This window comes from Sinocyclocheilus rhinocerous, unplaced genomic scaffold (assembly GCF_001515625.1).
Source record: "Sinocyclocheilus rhinocerous isolate Xijiao unplaced genomic scaffold, SAMN03320098_v1.1 scaffold57, whole genome shotgun sequence".
Lineage (NCBI taxonomy): Eukaryota > Metazoa > Chordata > Actinopteri > Cypriniformes > Cyprinidae > Sinocyclocheilus > Sinocyclocheilus rhinocerous.
In genome coordinates this window covers 1,580,101-1,605,344 of record NW_015652130.1, presented here as the reverse complement: position 1 = coordinate 1,605,344, position 25,244 = coordinate 1,580,101, and the positions used below count along the sequence as shown (strand labels likewise).

Here is a 25,244-nt window from a genome sequence, read left to right as displayed (position 1 = left end):
TGATGCACCATGACTGACATAAAAATTTAAATATTTGTATACATATATGCATATTTTGCAATAAATATATTGTGTCTATAGATATAATTGACAACTTTAAATTAATTGTTTTATGGGATTGTAGTTCTCTGCTTCATGGGATTGTTGTTCTTTCCTTCACTAAAGTTTTTTAAGTACACATACACCTTATACCTTTGTCTAATTTTCAAATATTTTTTGCTTCAAATAAAATTTTATAATGTTGTATTCTCCTTGTAGCTGGTTGGGTTGGTTCTTGGCTTTAACAGAGACGCTTTTAAACATCCCTATGAAAAAAAAATTATGACATTTTTTTTACAGGAACCAATGCTGCTGTAAAAGTGGGCACCAATATTAAAACTTGAAACGGATCCATCAACTTATGTCTTTCCTAAACGATGTCCAATAATGTCCTTGCACAATTTGCATACAATCAACACAGAACACAAGCATATTAACCTTCATCTGCTGAATATACAATGACCACGGGGCTAAACGGTCCCTCTCCGATCTCGTTGTAGACGCCGACTTTTACTTCAAACTGAGTGAGTGGTGGAAAGGTATCATTTTTATAAATGTATCGTGATGCATCTACCGAGGCCAACACGCTTTGTTTCCATGTTGTGGTGCCAAGTGGACGAAATGCCACCACGTAGCCAAACTTTTCTCCATTTTGTAGCTCCTCTGGCACAGGCTGTGAGAAATGAGAATTAAAAAATGTTATGTGATTCAATAAAGAAAGTCACTTGTTTTGTTCCTGTGGTTTTACATTTACATTTATGCACTTGGCAGACACTTTCATCCAAAGCGCCTTACACGTATTTAACGGTTTTAATGAGGGAAATAACTACAATCCCATTAAGCATTTTGTTGCAAAATCTGCATACAAATATTTAATATTACAAGAATAAAAATATTACTAAAATATTTTTATTACCTGATCAAATCGTGTTTAACAGCAGAATGCATGATGAAAAACTACATTACCCATGATGCTGTGCAGAAATCTCCACCAATCAGATAGTCGGCCAGCAAATCACACCAAAAAAGCTTCTCCCATGATGCACCATGACTGACATAAAAATTTAAATATTTGTATACATATATGCATATTTTGCAATAAATATATTGTGTCTATAGATATAATTGACAACTTTAAATTAATTGTTTTATGGGATTGTAGTTCTCTGCTTCATGGGATTGTTGTTCTTTCCTTCACTAAAGTTTTTTAAGTACACATACACCTTATACCTTTGTCTAATTTTCAAATATTTTTTGCTTCAAATAAAATTTTATAATGTTGTATTCTCCTTGTAGCTGGTTGGGTTGGTTCTTGGCTTTAACAGAGACGCTTTTAAACATCCCTATGAAAAAAAAATTATGACATTTTTTTTACAGGAACCAATGCTGCTGTAAAAGTGGGCACCAATCAGATTCAAACACTGGAGCTAACTGTATGAGTAATTTTATCATTATAATAACAAATGCTTTGAAAAAACAACAGCAAGTGCTGCTCTCCTCAACAAGTCCCGTTATTTGAGGTGTCACTCATGCCTGTAGCACAAACGATGCGGGACGATTTACAAGGCAAAGTTTCAGAGGGTAATAGGGTTTTTCAAAGTATGAGCAATACTATTAGTCCCTCAAAAATGCATTAAAAGAAAATCATTCAGCTGACATGGCGTTACATTACTGCAAGTTGACAAGTAATTTTCCGTGGTAGGTTTACATTGTTGCTTACATAATCTGAAATCCAGTAAATATAAGTAAATAAAGTTGACAGATTTAAGCACTACTGTGTCAGTCAAGAAACCTCTGGACTTAGTGAAAAATGTGCCGTATTTTGAAAGTAATACTGTATTTAAACACGCCGTTGAATATCTGCCGTGACAGCCGGTGAGATTAAGAGAAAGCCATTGATAAACATTGTCATTTCAGATTACTGGTATGAAAGCTGTCTCATATCTGCGTCTTCATTATGATTTACATACCAGAGGGAGCAATCCCACTGAGGCAAAGAGCAAAGACGACAGCGCTGCCTTTTAATTAAACCTTGTCTAATTTAAACCACATCACCGTGGAGAATTCCCTCAGAATCCGATTCACAAGAGAAGACTGGTTTGTAAACGCTCCTGTCACAATAAAGACGCTGAGCTCACCTCCCAAACAATCACCAGTTCGCCTCGGCTTCCTCCACCTCCACTCACGTTAGCTGGGGCGACTTCAGGATCTGCCAGCCAGAACAGAGAACAGACAACAGAACACAAGAAACAGACTTTATACCTGTGGGATTGGTGGCAAATCCCAACACTTCCTTTTCCTGAGGTGCGGCTCAATGGTCTTTTGAAAATGGTTCAAAGAATCTGAATGAGGTAGAATGTAGCAACCTGTAGAATTTTCAGTATCCTGATGAAAATGGTTGTCTGGTCTTAGCATATGTTTCTCAGCCTGGTTTTAGTGGGGTTTTGTGACTTTTTTGGCTGAACACCAGCTTGGGTAGGGTTGGAGACCAGTTAGACCAACTTAAGACCAGCAAATATAACAATTTCAAGCTAGTTTAACAAGTTTTAATGTCAGAGCTGGGTAGATAACTTACTAATTGTAGTCTGCTACTGATTACAGATTACATGATAAAAACTGTAGTTAGTAATGTACTCATTTTAGGTAATGTAATTCAACTACGTTTAAGATTACTTTTAGATTGCTTTTATCAAACTTGTTTTAAACTTACATTAAACATACCATATTCATATAAAAACGTAAAGAAAAATAAAACGTTCCATTTTTTATATCAACATCATAAAATGCATTAAACTTTACATTATACAAGGGTTTGCCAGACTGGGGTTAATGTAAGAACTGCAGTAGCTTTGTGCTTTGATAAAAAGCTAAAAATTAATTAAATCTTAAAAATGTACAATAAAAATAAATGAAACCCTTGAACACTAAAAATATAAATATTTTACTTGTTTACCTGCCTATCAATGTGACCATTAAGCGACATTAGAGAACTGTAAACATTTGAATGTGTTGTTAAATTATTTGAAATATTAACTTCCTCAGAGATATTTTAAGTACAGTATATTTTATTTACGGGTTCAGCTGACAAAAAGTTTGGGATTAACATTAATAAACATGAAAACAACAATAACATTACACACCCAAAGTCTTCCAGGTTTGAAATGTTTTTTTGTCCAGACTTTCATCATGAATAATTGTGCCATTGTGTGAATAATATGTAATCATGTAGTCCATAAAAAGTAACTGTAATCACAATATGAGCATTTTAAGATGTAATACACTCTAATTACAAGTACTTAATTTTTGGAATCTGATTACATAATCCAGATTACATGTAATCAGTTACTACTCAGCACTGTTTAATGTAATGTGCATAGTACTGAATAATGAATAAATATGAATAAATGAATAAATTTATGAATAAATTACGTATTTGCATTTGTTTTTTAGTATGTTCTGGTTTTGTAGTATGTATGTATGTATATATATATATATATATATATATAATGTATCTATTTGCATATAGTGTAGATTGCAAGTTATATTAAGAGTCAGTCACTAAATATTGCTACATATTATCTTCTCATAGTGTGAACAGTGTTCTATTGTAACATATTTACACTGTCTGGATGAAAATAAATTAAAAGTAAATAATGCCCAATTCCCCAGCCAAAGGGAAGACTAATAACCATAATTATGTCTATTTACACTTCATAACTATTTACACTATTGTCCCACAGTACAATATGTTAACTTTTTATCAGTAATTATGTCAGAAAATGACCTATATCTTTGATTTCACAGTATAGATATTGCTGTTAAATACTGTAAAATCCTAGCAAATGCTCTTTTTGAATAAGTTTTATTTGCTGTTATTTTACAGTTTTATTTGCTGAATAATTGGGATCTGAAAGACAACAGCCGTTTGCATGTCATTTTCACTTGGGATTGTGTGATGAAGTCTGCGTCTATTTGTGAATCAGTGATCGAAGCATTTGCACACAGTACCTGAGCTTAAAATAGAGCCTTTCAAGTGTTACTGCCTCAGAATACGGGAGAAGTCCACTCAATTTTTGTTGATGTCGACATGAATTATTAATAGCTGCATTTCCTGATCGCTGATGTCCAGACGCTGAGCGCAGCAGGGTCGGATCTTGCGTTAAAGAATATAGCTACATGAGCTATGTTTTATTTTGTTCTAAATTTCCATGCAACCACATTTTCTTGAGGTTTTAAATTAATCAACTAAAAATGCCAGCCCTTCTGTGATGCCATTCCGATTTCGGCGCACTTAATTTGTGTCCTAATTTTCTGTAAATTATTTTGCAATTTGGATGTTCCCAGGAAAGCCGGTGTGAATGCACGAGTGTTTATTTCTCATGCCTGAACTCTATTACGAGGAGTCACTCCTGGTGATTTAAACTAATTATAGAATTAAATTACATTTTCTCCTTCCTGATGTATTAGAGATGACAGATATGGAATCGGGAGGGATGAACGCTTACCTGCAGCTTTGGTGCGAACGGGTTTGGATGGCACGCTGGGTTCCCCCACCCCCACGTTGTTGATAGCCACAACTCTAAATTCATAATCTACCCATGGATTTAGATTCACCGCCGTCGTATGAATCATCTGTCCAGGCACAGAATCAGGAACTAGGATTAAAGAAAATTTGGAATGGAAAAACACATCAATGCCCATCTGCACAAATGAGTAGCCTAGCATAATTATTTTGCATTTACTTGTGCAGATATATTTCGGTCTATCTTAGCAGTTCACTGTTTCTGTTTTTATCTTTCACAGTTAAAAAAAAAGCATTTGCATAAATCACATTTAAGTGACTCTCTCAAAAAAATATATGAACAGTTGCTTTCTGCAACATTAGTGTTATAAAACTGAATCAACACAAGGATCTATCTATCTATCTATCTAACTATCTATCTATCTAATCAAAAATAATCACACATAACAAGAGAAAGGAAAAAATGAAATCGCATCATATGACCCCTTTAAGAAAAGCCCCCAAATAAAGTTTACTGAAAGACATTATAATGCCACATGAGTAAGTAATTGAAAAAAGTTGCCAAATAGGTTGATATATTGTTTGTTTATTCCTATATCATTGTGTCAATTAATTTCATATTATATGAATATGGCATTATAGTATAAAGAAACATTATTGTGCCACATGAGTAAATAATTGGGAAAAGTCAAATTATTGTCTGTTTATTCCTATATCATTGTGCCAATTAATTTCATTTTATATGAAAATGGCACTATGGTATATAGAAAGTATCATGGTATTGTCATCTGATAAAAGTACACTGTAAAAAAAGACATACAATGTATATTTATTTCAACTTATATTTACATCAAATGTGAAGTAAAATTGAAATTGTGGGATTGTCAATTTAAATTATAATGTCTTTATATTATGAAATTTAACAGTATTTTATTGTACATTTACATAAAATGCCATTCAATTTTTTTTTTACCGTATATAGTCAGTAAACTTACATTAACCAATTAACAGGTTTTTATTGTAGCATTTGTATAGTTTTTACCATTAAAATTAAGACATTTTTTTACAGAGTAATTTTTTTGTAAGGGGTCACAATAAAGTTACAGTAAAATGCACATGAACAGTTGCTTCCTGCAACAATATTCTATAATGAACCCAGATTCAGTAAGAAAGTATGCAGACAACTATACCAGTTTTGACTGCCTGCCAGCCGATAGAGAAAGGGGTCCTGGCTTGCACGATGTAGAGGGTAACAGGACTGTGGTTGTCAGGTCCGGGGCCCCACGAGAGCTGAGCAGTCCTGTCTGTGACGTCCCCCACCAACACGCCCACCGGAGCACCAGGGGGCCCTGACAACATCACCGCCAAAGAGACAAAAAGGACTCAAACTTGCTGCGTATCCTTATCAGAGAAGGGCACAGCAAGGTGACCAAGTACCTTGCGATGTGAGAAAAGTCTGCCCACAAAAGGCGACATGCTTATTATTCAGAACCAGGGAGAGAGATCCTTCACTTGATGATGGAAATACAAAAGGTTCTAAAGAGCACGAAGCAGGGAATTAATGCATTGATTTCAGATACTCCTGTAGTCATTACTTCAAGAGCTGAATAATGGAATAAAATAGAAATAGCGGGGCAAATTGTGAGGCCTTTTTAATTTATATTTGATAAATGCTCAGAAAAGTGTAGAATACTGAGCAGCCTCCGCGGGGGGAGATGCACATACCTCTGACAATTAAGTCTGCCGCCGCAGACACACTGTCCACTGCTGTATGCACCATACAGACGTACTTCCCAGAGTGCTTCAGCTGCACATTCCTGATCATAAGATCCCCAGAAGAGCCCTATAACAAAGAGCATTATATAAAAAATTAGTGAAGAAAAAAAATCTATCTATCTATCTATCTATCCGTCCGTCCGTCCGTCCGTCCGTCCGTCCGTCCGTCCGTCCGTCCGTCCGTCCGTCCGTCCAACCAACCAACCAACCATCCATCTATATAGCCCCGATGGTGTAGTTTGATTGCTATACACTACTATTTATAAATGTTTTTGAAAGAAGTCTCTTATGTTCACCAAGGCTGCATTTGTTTGTTTAAAAATACAGTAAAACCAGTAATATTGTGAAATGTTATTGCAATTTAAAATATCCATTTTCTATTTCAATATATTTTAAAATGTAATTTATTTTTTGATGGCGAAGCTGAATTTTCAACAGCCTTTACTCCAGTGCTACATGATCCTTCGGAAACGATTCCAATATGCTGATTTGCTGCTCAAGAAACATTTGTTATTATTTCCAATGTTAAAACGGTTGTCTTAATATTTTTGTGGAAACTGCATTTTTTCAGGATTTTTTAATTAATAGAAAGTTGAAAAGGATATTTATTTGAAACAAATTTGTAAAATTCTAATTGTCACTTTTGATCAATATAATGCATCCTTGCTGAAAAAAAAGCACTAATTTCTTAAAAAAAAAAATCATCAAATTTTTGAACAGTAGTGTATATTTTTATGGTACTGCTGTGGTACTTAAAGGGAAACCTTAAAGTCTCTAAAATCAAGTATATATTTTCATTTCTGTAGTTACATCACATTTGAAAAACATCTTAAAGAAGCAAATAGCAGTAGCAAAAAGCTCTCATATTTGATTGGCTCTTCAGTTCAGATAGGGTCCTTTTAACTTGTTTGGACAAGCAATCCTTCTGCTGTTAGTGAGAGCCCACCATTTGTGCATTTGTTCATCAGTCTCTCCAGGTTCTCAAAAGCAATACTTGGCAACTTAAAAGCTCTGTGGATGATCTACAGAGTGAGAGAGTGGGTCCTGTGGATTGCTATTTGAGGTTCACTGTGTGTTAAACAGAGTACGATGTTAAATCCTGTAATCAGACAGATTTGTGCCTCTATGTTCAGAGAGCAGCCAGGTGCCCTTGTACTCAAGTTCTCCCCATTGCTAGCTGAGCTAAAAAAACTAAAGTTAAAACATCAGATCCCAAATCATTCCTCTCGCATTCCTCTACCCCGAGTGATTTCAAAGAGGAATCCAAGGCTGCAGTAATTCAGAAATACAGCATTTGTAGCTTTGAATTATAATGACTGACAGACACGCACCCCTCCAATCATCCCAAAGTGATCGTGTCGAGTGAAATCGATGAGCTTGCCGTTGAAGAACCACTTGAAGATGGGGTGTAGAGTGGAGTCTTTAGATACTTCACACGGCAAGACAATGCTCTCCCCCACTGTGGCATCCATACTCAAAGGAGGGACTGTAATCTTGGTTGGTTCTGCCAAAAAAAAAAAAATGTTTTAAGTGAGATAAAGGGAAGAAAGGACTAGGACAGAAGTGTTGAAGGTCTTCAGTTATGCATTAATTCATGAGAGTTTTCAGGTTTGGAGACTCAAGGGCCAACCAGCTAAACAAACTGAAAACCAGCCTGCGAAAACAGCCAGGCCAGCCTAAACCACCTTAAACCAGCTAAAATCATAGATGAAGTTCTTTTATTCAGCAGGTACTTGTTGATTCACTTACTAGGCATCACAAAAGAGAATCGGACTCATTTTAAAATTTAACACCAACAAAATTATACTTTTTTTTTATTCAGTCCTGAATGTGAATAACCCTACTTGAAGACATCAAAGTGTTCAAAAACATGCATATGTAATGCCATAAGTTATTAAAGGAGTAAATTGAGAAAAAAAAACTTGCAACAGCAGCATATTTTTAATTAAACATGCAGAAAGTGACTGTGGAGATGAGGATGAAATCCGCTCCCGGTGCTGATATTCATAATATACACAGTACACACTCATATATTATGTAAACAAAAACTTTAATTTTGGATGTGATTAATCGCTATTAATCGTTTGACAGCACTAATATATATATATATTTTTGACAATTAATACTTTCATCCAGAATTATGAAAGTATCATGCATTAAATTGACCAAAACTGACAGTAAATATTTTGCTCTATTTAAACTGACAATATTTAGCACCAAATTAGCATATTGGAATGATTTTTGAAGGATCATGTGACACTGAAAACTAGAGTAATGGCTGCTGAAAATGCAGCTTTGCCATCAAAGGCCTTAAAATAGCACATTAAAATAGTCCGCTTAGAAGCAAGAGAAATGTGCTGTTTGTGAAATGTGAAAGGTGCTTTACCTTTGACCACTAAAGTCCCAGAACTGCTGGATGTACCGAAGGGGTTTCTGGCGACACAAGTGTACCTCCCTGCGTCGGATTTGGTAACATTGGCGATCCTGAGAGTGCCGTCCTCTGAGATGGTCCGCCTGCAACAGTAAATAAAAATAGTTGGAACAACCAATGATATCTTCATATAACAATGCTGTTCATTAAATAATAAATAAATGTTATATATATATATAAAAGTATCATGCATTAAATTGACCAAAACTGACAGTAAATATTTTGCTCTATTTAAACTGACAATATTTAGCACCAAATTAGCATATTGGAATGATTTTTGAAGGATCATGTGACACTGAAAACTAGAGTAATGGCTGCTGAAAATGCAGCTTTGCCATCAAAGGCCTTAAAATAGCACATTAAAATATACAAGTTATGTAAAACAGTAAAGATATTTAACAAAATAACTTTTGAACAGTGTGTGTGTGTGTGTGGACAGAGAAAACAGATTCTCTCACTCTCCTCAAACAGGTTTTTATTAGAAGTGGTTGTTCACACACAGGTTATGGATTTTTCATAACCCCTAACCCTCTGTATTAAATGTGTATTTGGCTGATATGAATGATGGCTAAAAATGTTGTGTAGGAGAGGTGTGTGAGATATAGGCCTATAAGCATCCAAATCTTCAACTATGTATTATAGAACTGTGTTAAGGAAGAGTAAAAGTATTTGGGTGGTGAAACTGACAGTCTACTGGAACAGATGAAAGAATAAGCAAAGATGGTCTTTAACCCAACACGTTCTCTGACACACAGAGTCTGCTCAGGTACTGGATCAGAGCTTTAATGTTCAAGGATACAGCAACCTTCCTTCCTTCCTTCTTGCCTCCCCAAAAGGAATTCTTAAAGACACAGTCTGAGCCCAACTATTCCAGACAACACAAAAACAACCAGTATAGTTCTCTTGGTATGCTTGTGTTTATTTTTATTTTTTAAAAGTCTGAAAACTGTAGAAAATCATTCAGATTAAATAGACAGAGTTTTCAACAGGATACAGTCAGTTAAAGGGATTCTAAAAAGTGAATACTGCTTTATTAAGGCCAAGAATAAAGTGAAAAGGAAGAGGATGTAAAAGGGAAGCTGGTTTGAATTCTTACCTGCGGCCTTATCATATCCAACACATGTAAGATGCTATCGACACATTAAAAAGCGTTTCCAAAAAGGCAGCAAGAGTAGATGTGATTATGGAGCTCTTGCAGAAGGCTGTCTGGATCATGTGAGGAGATGTTGATAGCGTCTGACTGAAATGCTAACCTGGCTAGAGATCTGACTTCGTAATAGAGCTGCAACAGCACAAACAAAACAGATTATCTCGCTCTATTCAAACAGGTTTTTATTAGTGGTGCTTGTTCAGGTTATGGATTTTTCATAACCCTCCCCAAACCCTCTGTATTAAATGTGTATTTGGCAGATATGAATGATAGCTAAAATTACGTAGGTTGTGTAGGAGAGGTGTGTGAGATAAGTGCATTGTAAGTGATAATTTATGCATCTGTTACGTTGTTATTATGCAAAATATGTGCATTTTCCTCAGAAATTGTTACAATTATTACATATTTCTTATTATGTATATTTCATTTAACTGGAAACTTGTCAGACATCCTGCAACTGATTTCAGAAAACAATTCTCAGAAGTGCTTCATCGACCTTGATGTACATCAACAAACAATGCTGCTTTGCTTTTAATAACTAGGAATAGAATGGAAGGAATGATAGATAGATTAATAAATAGAGCAATGTAAATATATAATGTTGAGATCCGCTGTGACCTTCTCCCAGAACAAATCAAACACGAGCGCAGCAGACCTGCCAGCTCAGAAATCAAACAATTGCAGCCGCCGCTTTTTAAAATAAATATGTATTTACTATGGCTCAGAGAACATGCTTTACGCTGAGAGCTTTCCTCTGATTTATTGACAAAAATATCAAACGTTGAGCGATAGAAGCGTGCGGACCAGACGACCCGTGAGCAATGAGCTGCAAAACCAATAGGAAAAAAGGCAAGAGCTATCTGCTTACGGAACGAAACTTCTGACCACACGGAGCCACATTTATATTTGCGTCAAGACATGATGGCTTTGTAATCAGTCTCTGATCCTTCCTCTCCTGACCGCCCTGTGGAATACGATGACTAATCGATGCTTCTCCTCGCATGTTGAGGCACGTCCAGAGAATCACAAAGTCTACGGTGCAACACATATTGACTTGATACAAACTTAGGAGTGTGAGATGAAACAAGATTGACATGTTCGTGTTTGCACTGCTTCAAACTAAATCAGAGTGTAATTGCTGTGAAAACATTTCAGACTTAATCATATTTATCCACAAAGCATCTATCTGTGTGCCTCTGAAGGGCACAGTACCTAAACTACCTATTAAAAGTTTGGGATTTTTTATTTTATTTTGATGTTTTGAAAGAAGTCTTTTATGCTCACCAATGCTGCATTTACTTGATCACAAACACAGTAAAAACAGTAATATTGTGAAATATTATTACAATTTAAAATAACTTTTCTATTTTCATATTTTAAAAGGTAATTAATTCCTATGATGGTAAAGCTGAATTTTCAGCAGAAATCAATTTATTATTAATTTCATGTCACGGTTGATCAATTTAATATGTTCTTGCTGACTTTTCAGGGTGCTATATTTCCTGTATGCATGGAATAAACATATAACCATACTACTGTACATTAGTCAAAATGAGCAATATAAAGTAGAGCACACTGTGTGAGAAAACTCGGTCACCATAAAATTCAGTTTCCATTGTAACAAATGAACTAGAAGTAATATTATTTGATTGGACTGTTAAAAGTACAAAATTAGATTAAAATGCATTTTTTTAAATATACAGACTAGACACCAATTGCTGAAGTAAACATGCAATTTACAATAATAATATTGCTTGAACAATGTAGTTTGAAACCTTTTTGTGGCATATTCTAAGTTTTACATAATGTATATTTTAATTTGTATGCATTATGCAGCATGCAGCATACTAATGTTCCATTCCAAACACAACTAACCAAAGTAGATTGCATGCAATAGTATCTCACACAATGCAATGCACTCCACTTGACATTTCATAGTTTGAGCAAAGTGTTAAAATATTTTACTCAAAATTGGATCTGAAAAATGATAAACGAATGCCACTTGCTGAATTAAACACGGACTGTTTAATGAAATGTTATTTGTCGCATACTCCATACTACTTCACATAGACTACTATATGTAAAACATTATTATGCAGTGTGCACAGTGTGTGTGCATTAAAGTGGATTGTTAGAAGTTAAAGAGATAGTTCACCTAAAAATAAAATAAAATAATAAAAATTATGTCATCATTTACTCAACCTTATGCTCTTCCAAACCTGTAGTAATTTCTCTCTTCTGCTGAACAAAAAAATATATTTTGAAAAATGACTTTCATGGTGTTTTTTCCCCATACTATACAAGTCAATGGGGACCAGAAATGGTTTGGCTACCCACATTTTTCAAAAATATCATCTTTTATGTTCAATAGAAGAAAGAAACTCATAAAGGTTTGGAACAACTTAAGGGTTAGTAAATGATGAGTTCATTTAATTTTTGGCTGAATTATCCCTTTGAGATATTTCTACACAATATCTGAAAATAACTATTTCCAAAATAACAACTAGATGCCACTTGCTGAATTAAACATGTGCGGTTTATTTATGCATATTGCTTCAAATACGGCACTATTTTTAAAACAACAGTATTCTGACAACAGTATATGCACAAAATAGTGTATCCCACAATGCAGTGTGCTTGACTTGACTATTTCCAAAATAATAACTAAATGCCACTTGCTGAATTAGATGCACTCTTTATTTGTGAGTACTCCATAATTGTTTCACGTAGGCTACTATTCCTAAAAGTATGAAGTACACACAATGTGCAATAGTGTATCCCATGCAGTGGACTTGACTTGACCCTCCATTTCCTTCAACACATTTAGGTGAACTGTCAAAAGTTAAAACATTGCTATTCAAAATCTAAAAATAACAACAACATAACTATTTCCAAAATTATAACTAGATGCCATCTGCTGAACATGCACTGTTTATTTGTGCAGACTGTTTCATTTAGGCTACTATTTCTAAATCGATAATATGCCCAATGTGCAATAATGTATCCCACAATGCAGTGCTCTTGACTTGACCGTCCATTTCCTTCCTGATAGATTTGAGTGGACTGTCAAAAGCTAAAACATTTCTACTCAAAACCGGAAAATAACTGCAAATTGATAACTGGATGCCACTTGCTGAATTAAACATGCACTCACCGTTTACTGAAATCTTTTTGGCATATTGCATAATGTTGCATATGCTACAAAACAACAGTATGCGGTGTACAGTACATACTGTGAGGTACGGAGTTAAGAGTATGTTAGCACTCCATTTCAGGCTTACCCTGACCCTCTGATAGACAGTATCTGATACACAGTCTTGCACCTCTTGTCTCATTTCCTCCGTTCGCTCTAACTTCCACTCCCTCTCACCCTTTCCATCGCTCCCCCTCTCCCTCATCCAATAATCACATCACTCCACGGAGACCCTGGGCAACATCAGTGAGTCATGGCATGTGTGTTCTCTCTCAGGTCCAGATGGACCACAGTGCACAGAGTGAGCTCCCATTGGTTATCACTCCATCCCCATCCATTACTGGAGATCATACACTCGTCCCTCCTGCCACCTGTTCTGACATGGCCATGCTAGAATGATTCTGTCCCATTGAAACCCAACAGGAAAGAGGCAGAACCAGGGGTGTATTAATTAGTGTTCCACTAGGCACTCACTCTTGTGTGAAAAGTGCCATCAGGAAGGATGTTGTTGGTTTTGAATGTGCAACATCTGTGCCTTAGCAACTTGTGTTCGGTATGGACAAAAAAAAAGGCAATTATGTTTGAATAAAAAATATAGAAAAACATCACACAGTAGTGGGCTGATGCTTTGCAAATAATGACTGCTAAGAGAGAGAATGTAGGAAACAGGAAGTTAAAAATGCATTCTCATTATAAATAATTTTTTTGATGGGAAGTAACGTTAATTTGGCATTATTTCTTCCCCTCACAGCTGATGCTTTTTTTCCCTGCAACATATAATTGAGCACAACTGGATTCCATTTAAGCACTTAAATTTACTTCCATTCATCAGCATTATTTTGACATTTTAAAACTCCAGGAAATGAAAATTGGGAGTTTTGTCACAATGAATCCGATCAAAAGTGACAGTAAACAATTATTATATTACACAATATTTCTATTTTAAATAAATGCTGTTCTTTTGTACTTTTTTGTGCTGCTAAAACTAAATTCTTTAACAGCAGAACTGTTTTTCCACATTGATAATAAGAAGTAGGGCTGTGCAAAAAATCAAATGCAATTTTCTCCAGCACGTGCTTTCAGATGGAGCGGCATTTACTACACAGAGCCGTAGTTAACTGACAAGCTACAAAAAAATCGTTTTCAAAATCGGCAATGAATCGCCTGCGATATTGAATGCGATTTTGCGTAGCTTGTCAGTGAACTACGGCTCTGTGTAGTAAATGCCGCTCCATCTGAAAGCACGTGATGGAGATTTACTACTAATCACAGGAGCGGCTTTACTGACGAGATGCGCATGCAAATCGCATTCGATTTTTTGCACAGCCCTAATAAGAAGAAATGTTCCTGATCACCAAATCAGCATATTAGAATGATTTCTGAAGATTGCTGAAAATTCAGCTTTAAAAAATTATTTTAAATTGCAAAAATATTTCACAATATTACTGTTTTAACCAAATAAAATGCAGCCTTGGAAAACGCTTGTGCACTGTAAATATACCTCTATTTCACCCAACAAGGAGAAGTTTTTATCTCTGCATTTATCAGTAAATAAATTATAGATAAAGATACATAATCCACATTCCTTGTTGGAAAAAGGGTATATTGTGGCATAAAATTAACTACTAATTACTAATAAAACCATGCAGATGGATGCAAGAACGCACCCTGTGTGACCAGGCCCTAAGACACTCCACCAGAACCCTGCACTACTGCGGTGCAAACAAACCCAAAGGCTCTGGAGACAACTGGAGTGCAAGCGGCTCATTTCGCACCTTTCATTAGTGACCGGTCTGCTGACCCATACCTCTTGCTGTCTTTCAGGAACTCGTTGCCTCTCCTCCAAGAGTACGAAGCTCTGGGGGATGCGTGCGGCCGGCATTCGATGATAGCTTCCCCGCCTCTCTGGATCAGTGTGGTCTTCTTCACTGTTTTTTTTGAGAAGTCTGGAGGAGAGGCTGAAAGACAAGGGATTTGTGGTGTTTGGCTCAGATTTGTGATTTTATTGGGCATATTTCACCACTAGAAATACTGAATACCAGGGTTCACACACATTTGACCAATTCATTTTCATGACATTTTAGTGATGCACTGAAATAAAACTTGTTTTCATGACAGATTCATTTGAACATACATTATACAATGAAGATACAACTAAAAGGATAAGTAAAATATAATGAATATGTAATATAGTATATATATTAAGCAAACATATTTATTCTAGTTGTCTGATGAGGTTATGGAAATTAAATGACTTTTACAAGCTGTATTATTGACATCTTTCTGCGGTTGAAACACTGATTGTGAGATATATTATATTTCCCTAAGTCAGACTTTTTCTTTCAGCAGACCTTCTGATGTTCATACATGTTTATTTCATGCTTTAACTAACAGCAATAAAGAAAAGATGATTGAAGAGATGACTAATATGGTTTTAAAAATCAATCCTATTTTATTGAGATTTCTGTGGTGGTTCTCCATTTGTATTCTCAGATATATCAACATGATTAAATGTATTTTAGAGCAGAACATAAATGTTCATATGGTACCAAATTCCATGAATTTCCAAGGTTTTTCCAGGTCTGAAAATCACAAATTGAAAAATCCATGTGGTTCTTTGATGACATGGAAAGATGCTTACCCACAACTTTGAGCTCAGCACTTGCATATATGACTCCGTTATCATTCTCTGCCAAACACTGATACATCCCAGAATCCATCAGGCTTATGTTGGAGATGGTTAACCCGCCACCATCAACACAAATTCTGTCCTGAGCATAAACAAAACTGTCAGGACAGATTGCATGCACCACTAATAACCTAGATATACATTTCAACATATACACTCAGCCAGCATATTTCAAGTCTTAGTACTTCACGCTGAGGGGTGTTACTCTAGTGGTTAGTATTATCACCTGAGAGACCAAAGGCTGTCCATTCTTGAGCCATCGGTAAACAGGTTGAGGTTTTCCATTAGCCTTGCACTCCCAGTGAAGATCAGACTCAATAGCCATGTTTGCGTCATACAGAGTCTGCGACCACTGCAGGTGTTCCACATCTGTGTGAACAGCAATGAACTACTATAATACAAATGCAGAGGTCTGCATCCTGCCTTAACACAATTGCTGTCTCTCTGAACTTTCTCCCTTGCAATGCACTGCAACAATGATGAAAGCATTGCGTTTTATAAACCACCAAAAAAAATGAGGTTACTCTGTGCACATTAATTCTAGATGATTCTTCCTGTCTTGCAGAGGAGCACAGTAGCAGTGCATATATCGTGGGCTCTCTGTGTAGACTAAACAACGCCTGCTATAGCCATTCTAATTAGTCTTGCCTTGACAATTGACAATAAGATCTATTCTTTCATTATTTATTATTTACCACAGGTTGCTGTGTGATCCGTTATCTGACTCATTAAAAATGTAAATTTATTTTATTGATTCTCCTGCGGTAATCACGATGGCCGACAAAACGCTGCATGGATAGGAGAGATAAGGAAATGTCTTTTAACATTGTGAAAAATACTCTGCGCACAATTTTTTGGACACAGCTGACTAAATATTTGCAAATAGGGCTAATTAGCATCCAATACGTATTTTGACCATTTGGCTATTGTATACTTAAGTCAGTATTTGACCTTACTTTGAAATACAAGACGTCCTTTTGCAATACTACGTCCTTTGGAGTTTTCGGCCACACATTCATAAAGTCCAGAATCCTCTGGACGGAAATATGGGATCTCTAGGACACCATTCGAGTGATTTATCTTCATTTTTCCTGGGAAGGGGCTTCCGTCTGCTCTCTTCCAGGAAATAGAAGGCACTGGACTGAGAAAAGTCAAGAAAAGATACCATATTAGCATCAGAATGTGCAAAGATGATCTATGGAGGCTTAACATGATTCATCAAAGCAGATCATGTTACTAGTTAGTCAACATGTTACTCAATCCATTTCTGCACAGTTACAATTCAAGTTTGACATACTTTCCAGTCGCTTTGATGTACAGTATGTTTAATGTTTCTTAAATATTTTGGATAATTAAACTTTTTTCAGCCATTAATTATATGAAACACTACCATTCAAATGTTTGGGTTTAGTAGGATTTATTCTTTTTTTTTTTTTTTAAATAAATGAATACTTTTATTTTGAATGAATACTTATAACATTGATAATAGAAGAAATGTTGTTTGAGCACCAAATCACAAAATATTTCTCAAGGTTTGTGTGACACTGGAGACTGGAGTAATGGCTGCTGAAAACTCAGCTTTGCTTTCACAGGAATACATTTTAAAATCTTTTAAAACAGAACAAATTTATCTTTAATTGCAATACTATTTCACAATATTACCATTTTAAAGTATTTTAATCAAAACAAACACAGCTTTAGTGAGCATAAGAGACTTTCAAAAATATTAAAAACTCTTACCAACCCCAAAAATTACTCCAAAACTTTATTAAATTTATATTAAACGAAATGATAAATAAAACATAAAAATAAATGGCCTGCCAGCATATATATTCTGTGTTTGATAGCCCGCCAGTATCTCAGCATCCCTTAACACATTACCTGTGAACAATCCAAGGCCAGAACCCTGTCTCACCCCTGGATCACAGTCAGCAGCTGTTTTAAAAAAAAATGCCTTCCCCTCTCCATCTGTTTCCTACTACTTCACTAAGATTAAAGGATCCTGTATATTTCTGAGACATTTCTCTTAAATAAACTGCTAAGATGTACTATGTGCCAAGTGTGGATATCCCCAGTTAGCAAAGCAACCCTCTGGAGGCAAGGAGTCCATCTGTTAGTAAAGAAGAGACCTACTTTCCTAAAGCGAAACACTCCAATCGAACTGATGATCCTTTGGCAACGTGGAGCATTTTTTCAAACTGGACTTCAATCTTTGGCTCATACTCCTCCATCACAGCTGGAAAATGAGGATGGACAAGCATGAGTCTTTTAGGGTAAAACCAATGCACTTCAATTCAAATATGATTATACTTTTTTCTTTTGACAATATTTTTTCATGTCTTGTCATATTCATTAGCTTTAGTCCATTTGACTCATAACTACACTTTTATACTTAGTAGACAAAAATATAATTTTGATAAATAGATAGATTAAAACAAATAGATAACTGAATAAAATGAAAACAGATAAAAAGGTAAATAAGTGACTTTTCTGAAACTTTATGAAAATGTTAATAAATATCCTATATATGTTTAAATATAATTTTAGCACACAAAATACTTGTTAAAGTTAATAAAAAATAATAATAATAAACCTGACCAAACTTATATTATTAAAAAAGGCATACATTATGAAAGACATTAGTTTAAACATTTATCACATATATAAAACAGATACTCATAACATAACATGTGAAAACAGTGTTTTATTAGGTAAATTATGAATTTTTAAATAAAAATACATGCAAAAATAATTTAAAGATTTATATTAAAAAGAAAAAAAGCATTGCTTTGCCAACGAGACTGTCTTAGTCAACCAGCTTTAGATAAAGATCCTGACAGTTTTGGCTATGCTGGTCGACTTGCACCAACTAGAAAATCATGTAAATTTATGCTGGCCTAAAATGTCTTTTTTTTTTTTTTTCAGCAGGGAACGTAGATCAAACACAAGGAAAAGTAAGAAATAAGAATTAGTAAAGTAGTAAGAGTTCAGCAGTGGTCTTGCGCCCCAAAATATTCATAGATAAAAATATTCAATATTCACATGAACTCAAAATATTCAAAACCTCTCCGCCCTACTTCATATACCTTGTCTGGGTGAATATTAAACAGACACTAATGACTGGTGATGTTGAGCCTCCCGGGGTATACGTGTATGTGTGTGAGGATGGAAGTCTTCTTTCTTAATGCAGAATTTTTTCTCCTTCCCTCACTCTCTCTCTCTCTCTCTCTCACACACACACACACACACACACACACAGTTGGCTGAGCATGGCTCAGAGACTATGAATACACAAATGCTACATCTCTGAGTGGCAGCAAAGCAAACACTGTCATGCTCAAATCTACTGATTCATCACTGTTAGCAGTTCCTCCAGGCTACTCACCGTCCCGACGTAGCACCACTGGAGTTGGGGAACTGTAGACTGTCGTATTGGTCATCACATTCCTTACCACACACGTGTAGTTGCCCACGTCTGACGTCTCAACTTTTGCAATATACAAGTTTCCAGTCCTCTGGGACACAAATCGTCGGTTGTCCCCAACAACAATGCTGGGGCGGCCATTAAATATCCAGGAGTATCGGATTTCTGAGGAGAAAAATTGTCAGATGACAGTACTAAATTTTTTTGCCAACTATAGATATATATAGTCATCGATATATAGACAACATGCTGCATGCCCTACTTAGTGTATAGCTAGATGCATTATGAAGTAGAAAATTTGAAAACTGTTTTAAAATCTTTTTTTTTAAAATTAAATTCAACCATTTGTGGATGAAATTTAGATGAGTATGTTCTCAGCTTGTAAGAGCTCAGCTGTGGGAAGGGAGTTTATATATAACAAGGTTAAAGCAATACAGTTTAGATTTTGACAGTCAAGCAACAGGAGCTGAAAACTAATATTATTCCATGAAAAAGGCATATTCTGGCTCTACAAACAGCTCTACAAAATCTGCATTTATTCTTCATGACTGCAAATAAACAACATTACAATGTAAGATGATAACCTGTGATGCAGAAATATTATGTGTGTGTGTGTGTGTGTGTGTATGAAAAGCATTCTGATATAATAAATGATAAGAGGAAGTTTTAAGACATGGATGAAATTTAGATGAGTATGTTCTCAGCTTGTAAGAGCTCAGCTGTGGGAAGGGAGTTTATATATAACAAGGTTAAAGCAATACAGTTTAGATTTTGACAGTCAAGCAACAGGAGCTGAAAACTAATATTATTCCATGAAAAAGGCATATTCTGGCTCTACAAACAGCTCTACAAAATCTGCATTTATTCTTCATGACTGCAAATAAACAACATTACAATGTAAGATGATAACCTGTGATGCAGAAATATTATGTGTGTGTGTGTGTGTGTATGAAAAGCATTCTGATATAATAAATGATAAGAGGAAGGTTTAAGACAAAATAAATAATTTAAAAAATTCATTTTGACTATTTATTTTCAGACAGGCAAAATACATGTATTTGTATTATGCTGGCAAATGGCATATTTCTCAAAAAGAACCTTTATACTGTCAAAATAATTAAAACGGCCATCAAAACAACTTTCAATTTTCCACCACAAAATGTCCAATGCTTTGGTTTGTGACATCTTCATGAAAACAAATGCTGAAATCAAAATCTGGAAAAATATTAATTTATTATATATTGCTGTTTGCCTTCATTTTGAAGAGTTCGGGCTAAATTAGAGTATTTTGATAAATCAAATTTTCTCTCTCTCTCTCTCTAAAACTATAGAAGTTATGTGAATATCTTTTAATAATACAAGATTTGAAAGGCTTAATTAACACAACCCTGAACTGATTTGAAGTATCTACATTTACTGTTGTAATTATTCATCTACAATAATAAATAAAGAAGAAAAGTAACAGTTTGTGCTTATTTTAATTAGAATTATATTTACAGAAAAATATAGCATCATGGTTCAGCAAATTTTATTTTATAATCAACCCAAAGCAAATGAATGGGTTTTCGATTTAATTATTTTGCTGTTCAGTCTTTTTTGTGACGTAAGCTCCTTTTGTAATAGCCTTCATAATTTTTCCTCTATCTCCATTCATTCATGTCACCTCTCACTCTTTCTTAATGAGACGGGAATATAGGAAGACCGTGCAGCAAGGCCTGTGATATGAAATGAAGTATGAAAGTATCAAATTAAGCAGCGTTTATTAGAGGGCAGACAGGGGGTTAGAGTGGCTGAAATGTGGATTGATAAGGGCTATTTAAGGTCCAAAAGCATATCTAAGAGTGTACAGCAGCACTGAGGAAAAAGAACCATTTGGCTTCAAGACAGAAAAAGGTGAATTAAAACCATCATAAATGGAGTGGTGACAAGGTGAGGGACCTCTCATCATTACTGGTCACTGTGCTCAAGGCTTTTGGTCTCTTAGGAAACAAATTCACAGCCACTATAATATGAAATCATGTGACAGAGCAGACCAATGAACACAGCTATTTATGAGTAAAAAGAGGTGACAGTTTTTCTTTTTTACTTCAGTTAGTAGTTACTGTACAGTAATGGAGAGCTGTCTCTGAAATTCACAATGGTTAGTTCAATGTTCTAGAAAACAACCAACGGTAATTTAACATCAAAATAATACTAAAGTAACAATCAACCAAAGTTACCTCTTATTGTGCACCTTATTCCAAAAAAACAAAACAAAAAGAAATGTAGAAATGTAACATATACACACATAAACAGACAAATTAAAATTTAGGGGTCAGAAAGATTTTATTATTATTTTTTTTTAATATTACTATTTTAAATAACTGCTGTTCTTTTGAATTTCCTGTTCATCAAAGAATCCTGAAAGTTTTCACCAAAGTTTCCACAAAAATATTATGGTTTCCACAAAAATATTAAGCATTATTAATAATCCTTAACATTGTTATTATTTCCCCTGAATTTAAATTCTTATTCTCCAATGAAAGGTTAGATTTTTGTGAATTTTTTCAAATAAAAGATCAAAAGGATTAACAATGCAGATTTATTTTCACAGCCTTCTTTGATCATATTTACCAAGGGTACCAACAATTCTGACCACATGTGTATATATATATATATATATATATACTAAATATTTATATATTTACTAAATATAATATATGTAATAGTGAGAAAATAAATTTCTCACAATGCAATTTCTCTGTTGTACCAGGGTGGGGAAAAAAGGTAATTCCCACAAGCAAAATGTCTGATTTCAAACTGCACACTTCCAGGTGGTTTTTCACCAGCCAAGCAACTGCCATTGAGATCAGCAGGAATGCTAACGGATAGCTCTCCCCAGGTAATATATAGACCTCCATAGTTTCACCCCTGATAAAAACCACTTCCAGGACTGAGCTGCGGTATCTAGCCATTGTATAAATTCCCAAGAAGCATTATCCATATGAAAGAGCCTCGGATTACGGAATGTGGCAAACAGTCAAGAGTGGTGTGGCGGGAGAACAAGGGAAGGAAAATAGAAGATGGAGGGTGGTGGCGGGGAAGGTGTGGGTCACTTAAGACCATTGATTTGACTGGAAATGTGGTGGAATGACAGAACGGTGGTGCGGTGGTGTGAAATTGCACCTCTGGTGCATGTGTGTCTGGCTCTTTGAGGGGCTGCTAATCAGCTGTACACAGACACAGTAGAGGTGCACAGCTGGAACGGAGGATAAAGAGACACGTCGCTTTAAACCAGCCACCGCATGCCTTTATTACCTTTCAACAGAAGGCCAAGGCTTAAGAAAATAACCTTTCCAAATGACCACAAGGGCACAAGTGCCATTAGGAAGGAGGAGGGGAAGCTAAATGCCAAGAGGTTGGTGCATGAATGCTAGAACACCAGCTCCAGAGTGAGCCATTGTGCTCCGGTCATTTGAAAGCTTGATTTGCTCACAATATGAGATGATTAAGATACAATCTGAACCAACATGTACCATACATACTAAGTGAGCAGAGTGGAGACAGGTTTGCTCCTTGCAGTCAATTCCTGACCTTGGATTTGCTTAGCATTATTCTACAGGCTAAACACAAAGCTTGAATTGATAAAAAATGTGCCGTGGAAAGAGGTCAATGGGTTTTGCGAACAATTGTCACTCTTGCTTGTATGAAAGGCTCTATTCATACGAAGCAAAATGGAAGAGTAGTGATACCAAATAAAGTGTTTTTGCTTTCGCCTAGAAACACACAGCGTCTCCTTGACATGGCTGCTTCAACACTAACTGCGTTTACTGAAACCACGCCTTCTTTCTTTTCGTGCACATTTTGGGCGCATTATGCAAATATTTCCACATAGTGAGGTAGATATGTAACACACAGAATACCGCGTGTTAGAACGAGCCGTTTTAGGGGGGCGTGGCAGAGTCTTAACTTTGATAAAGAATATCTCTTTGGTTTTGAGACTTTAGTCTTTGCAACTTCAGGGATCTTATCTATGCACAATCAGCTTGTAACGCTCCAAAGAGAAAGGAAAACTTGAAATCGCATCATATGACCCCTTTAAAGAAGAGTGGCTTGTGTATTTGTATGCAAAAAAAAAAAAAACCCAGATGCACATAATAAATAACATTCAGATACATACAGAATACAATAAAATGTACCTCCGAAGTGGGGCGGCGGACCGCACAGGAGCACAACAGCCTGTCCTTCTCTCACTAATACTGGACTTCTGGCCTTGCTGCTGAAATTCTGCAGGTCTGCGGAAACAAAATAATAGGATCGCCGTTACTTTACATTAAAGGCACTGTCATCGCTCTGACGTGCAACAGACGACTCACAGAGCAGGGACCGTTAGAAATGCCACTCTATAGCACAGGAAGGGACAGGCAAAAATGACATCCCACACTGGGCTAAAGTTGTGGTGTTTATTCAAATATCAGCTATCCAGCCTCATGAATGTATGCCTGATAAGTTGTGTTTTGTGCAAATAAAACACACACCACAAAAAAAAAAAAAATTTTATGCTTAAAGCAAGAAGAAAAAAATGTTGAATGAGGTAAGAATTTGCAAGTCGGGTAAAAAAAAAGAAAAGAAAAGATTTTTATACTTAGATGTATAAAATTCCACTTAGACATTCTAACTTGCAGACTAAAGTGATGATTTCTGTAGACATGTGGTTGTCATGATAACTATGTTAATTGCATATTGTCAGATCTATAATTTATAAATTAGCAAAGAACAAAGTTCTTGGAAAAGGCTTCAATTCCCTGTATATTTTGCATGCAATATAAGTTGCTTTGGATAAAAGTGTTTCCAAAATGCATGAACACGAAAAAGAATAAGAAATAAAAACACATAATGAAAAACTTTCCTCATTATAGGTTAAGAAATAAAATGTATTTTTCAAGACTTCAGAACTGATGGCTATGTGAGAAGGTAAATCATTGGGAAAATGATTTTTCCCACTCTGTAAATGCCAATTTTGCCAGTGAAGCACCACCAATTAGTCCTACAACAATTTCCTGCATCACTCAAGACCTGAAAAGACACATCTACTTGTGAAATTTCAAATGAACAATGTGTTTTTTAGATGTACGCACAATATGAACGAGGCAGACTTATGATTATCTCTTGATTTAAGTCCTTTTTTCAATTTTCCATGACAGGCTGCATTTTAGTTAGGCACCATTGGACATCTCCTGATCAGATAGTAAAACGTAGTTGTCAGTTTAAAAGCCTGCTACACCCAGGGAAAGAAAGTATATCTTACCCACTAATGGACCAAATGACAACATGAAATATGAAAGATAACACAGTGGCCATTTTTGCATATTATGCATTTAAAGCTTCCAAAGGATACATATACATTACAGACAGTGTAGTCAATGTATTAGTAATCAAGAGTGGCGGAGACTGTGAGATGCTTACATATACAAAACATATGGTTTAATACGCACTTACATGCAAATTCCACTTTAGCCTCTCGGCTCAGGGTGGTTCCAAATGCATTAGTGGCGATACACTGGTAAACACCGCCATGCTTAGTTGCCTGAGGGTCATTGATCAAAAGGTTTCCCTCAACAAGGCTGTAGTTGAAGTCCATGTCAATATCAAGATCTTTCCCGTTGAATTTCCACCTAAATATGAAAACAGGTGGAATGGGCACAGGATAATGATGACGAGAAGAAGATATGCAAGCATTAAAAATATATAAATACTTTCTGTGGAATATAGTTGTAACAATGTTATCATTCAAAAAATTTAAACTAAAAAATGTGCCAATTTTAAATTTCATTTAAATAAAATACAAAAACCTAAACTAAAAGAAAAATAAAATTAGGTGCCAAGGCTACTAAAAGTTGGTGGCCTTGCCCTTGGCAAATAACTGAAATACAAAGTTATTAAAATTACTGAAATATTAAAATGACTAAAACGGACATAAAAATTTATAAAAACTATAGGAAAGGAAAAAAAGAAAAAGAAAAATAAAAAAAAAAATAAAA

At 35.4% G+C, this 25,244-nt stretch overlaps 1 protein-coding gene across 1 annotated transcript in view; it reads right to left on the bottom strand.

Annotated features, from left to right (window-relative positions):
• LOC107713522 (contactin-4-like) overlaps positions 1-25,244 on the bottom strand; it is a 37,962-nt gene that overhangs the window by 8,253 nt on the left and 4,465 nt on the right. The window contains exons 3-17 of the mRNA XM_016519056.1: positions 24,703-24,878; positions 23,403-23,498; positions 19,186-19,389; positions 17,934-18,036; positions 16,757-16,941; positions 16,027-16,169; positions 15,753-15,882; positions 14,919-15,069; positions 8,724-8,851; positions 7,669-7,841; positions 6,287-6,404; positions 5,752-5,910; positions 4,545-4,694; positions 2,178-2,248; positions 478-712 (exon numbers count right to left, since the gene is read on the bottom strand). Of these exons, the coding sequence (XP_016374542.1) occupies positions 478-712; positions 2,178-2,248; positions 4,545-4,694; positions 5,752-5,910; positions 6,287-6,404; positions 7,669-7,841; positions 8,724-8,851; positions 14,919-15,069; positions 15,753-15,882; positions 16,027-16,169; positions 16,757-16,941; positions 17,934-18,036; positions 19,186-19,389; positions 23,403-23,498; positions 24,703-24,878 (2,222 nt within the window). The remainder of the gene's footprint in view (positions 1-477; positions 713-2,177; positions 2,249-4,544; positions 4,695-5,751; positions 5,911-6,286; positions 6,405-7,668; positions 7,842-8,723; positions 8,852-14,918; positions 15,070-15,752; positions 15,883-16,026; positions 16,170-16,756; positions 16,942-17,933; positions 18,037-19,185; positions 19,390-23,402; positions 23,499-24,702; positions 24,879-25,244) is intronic.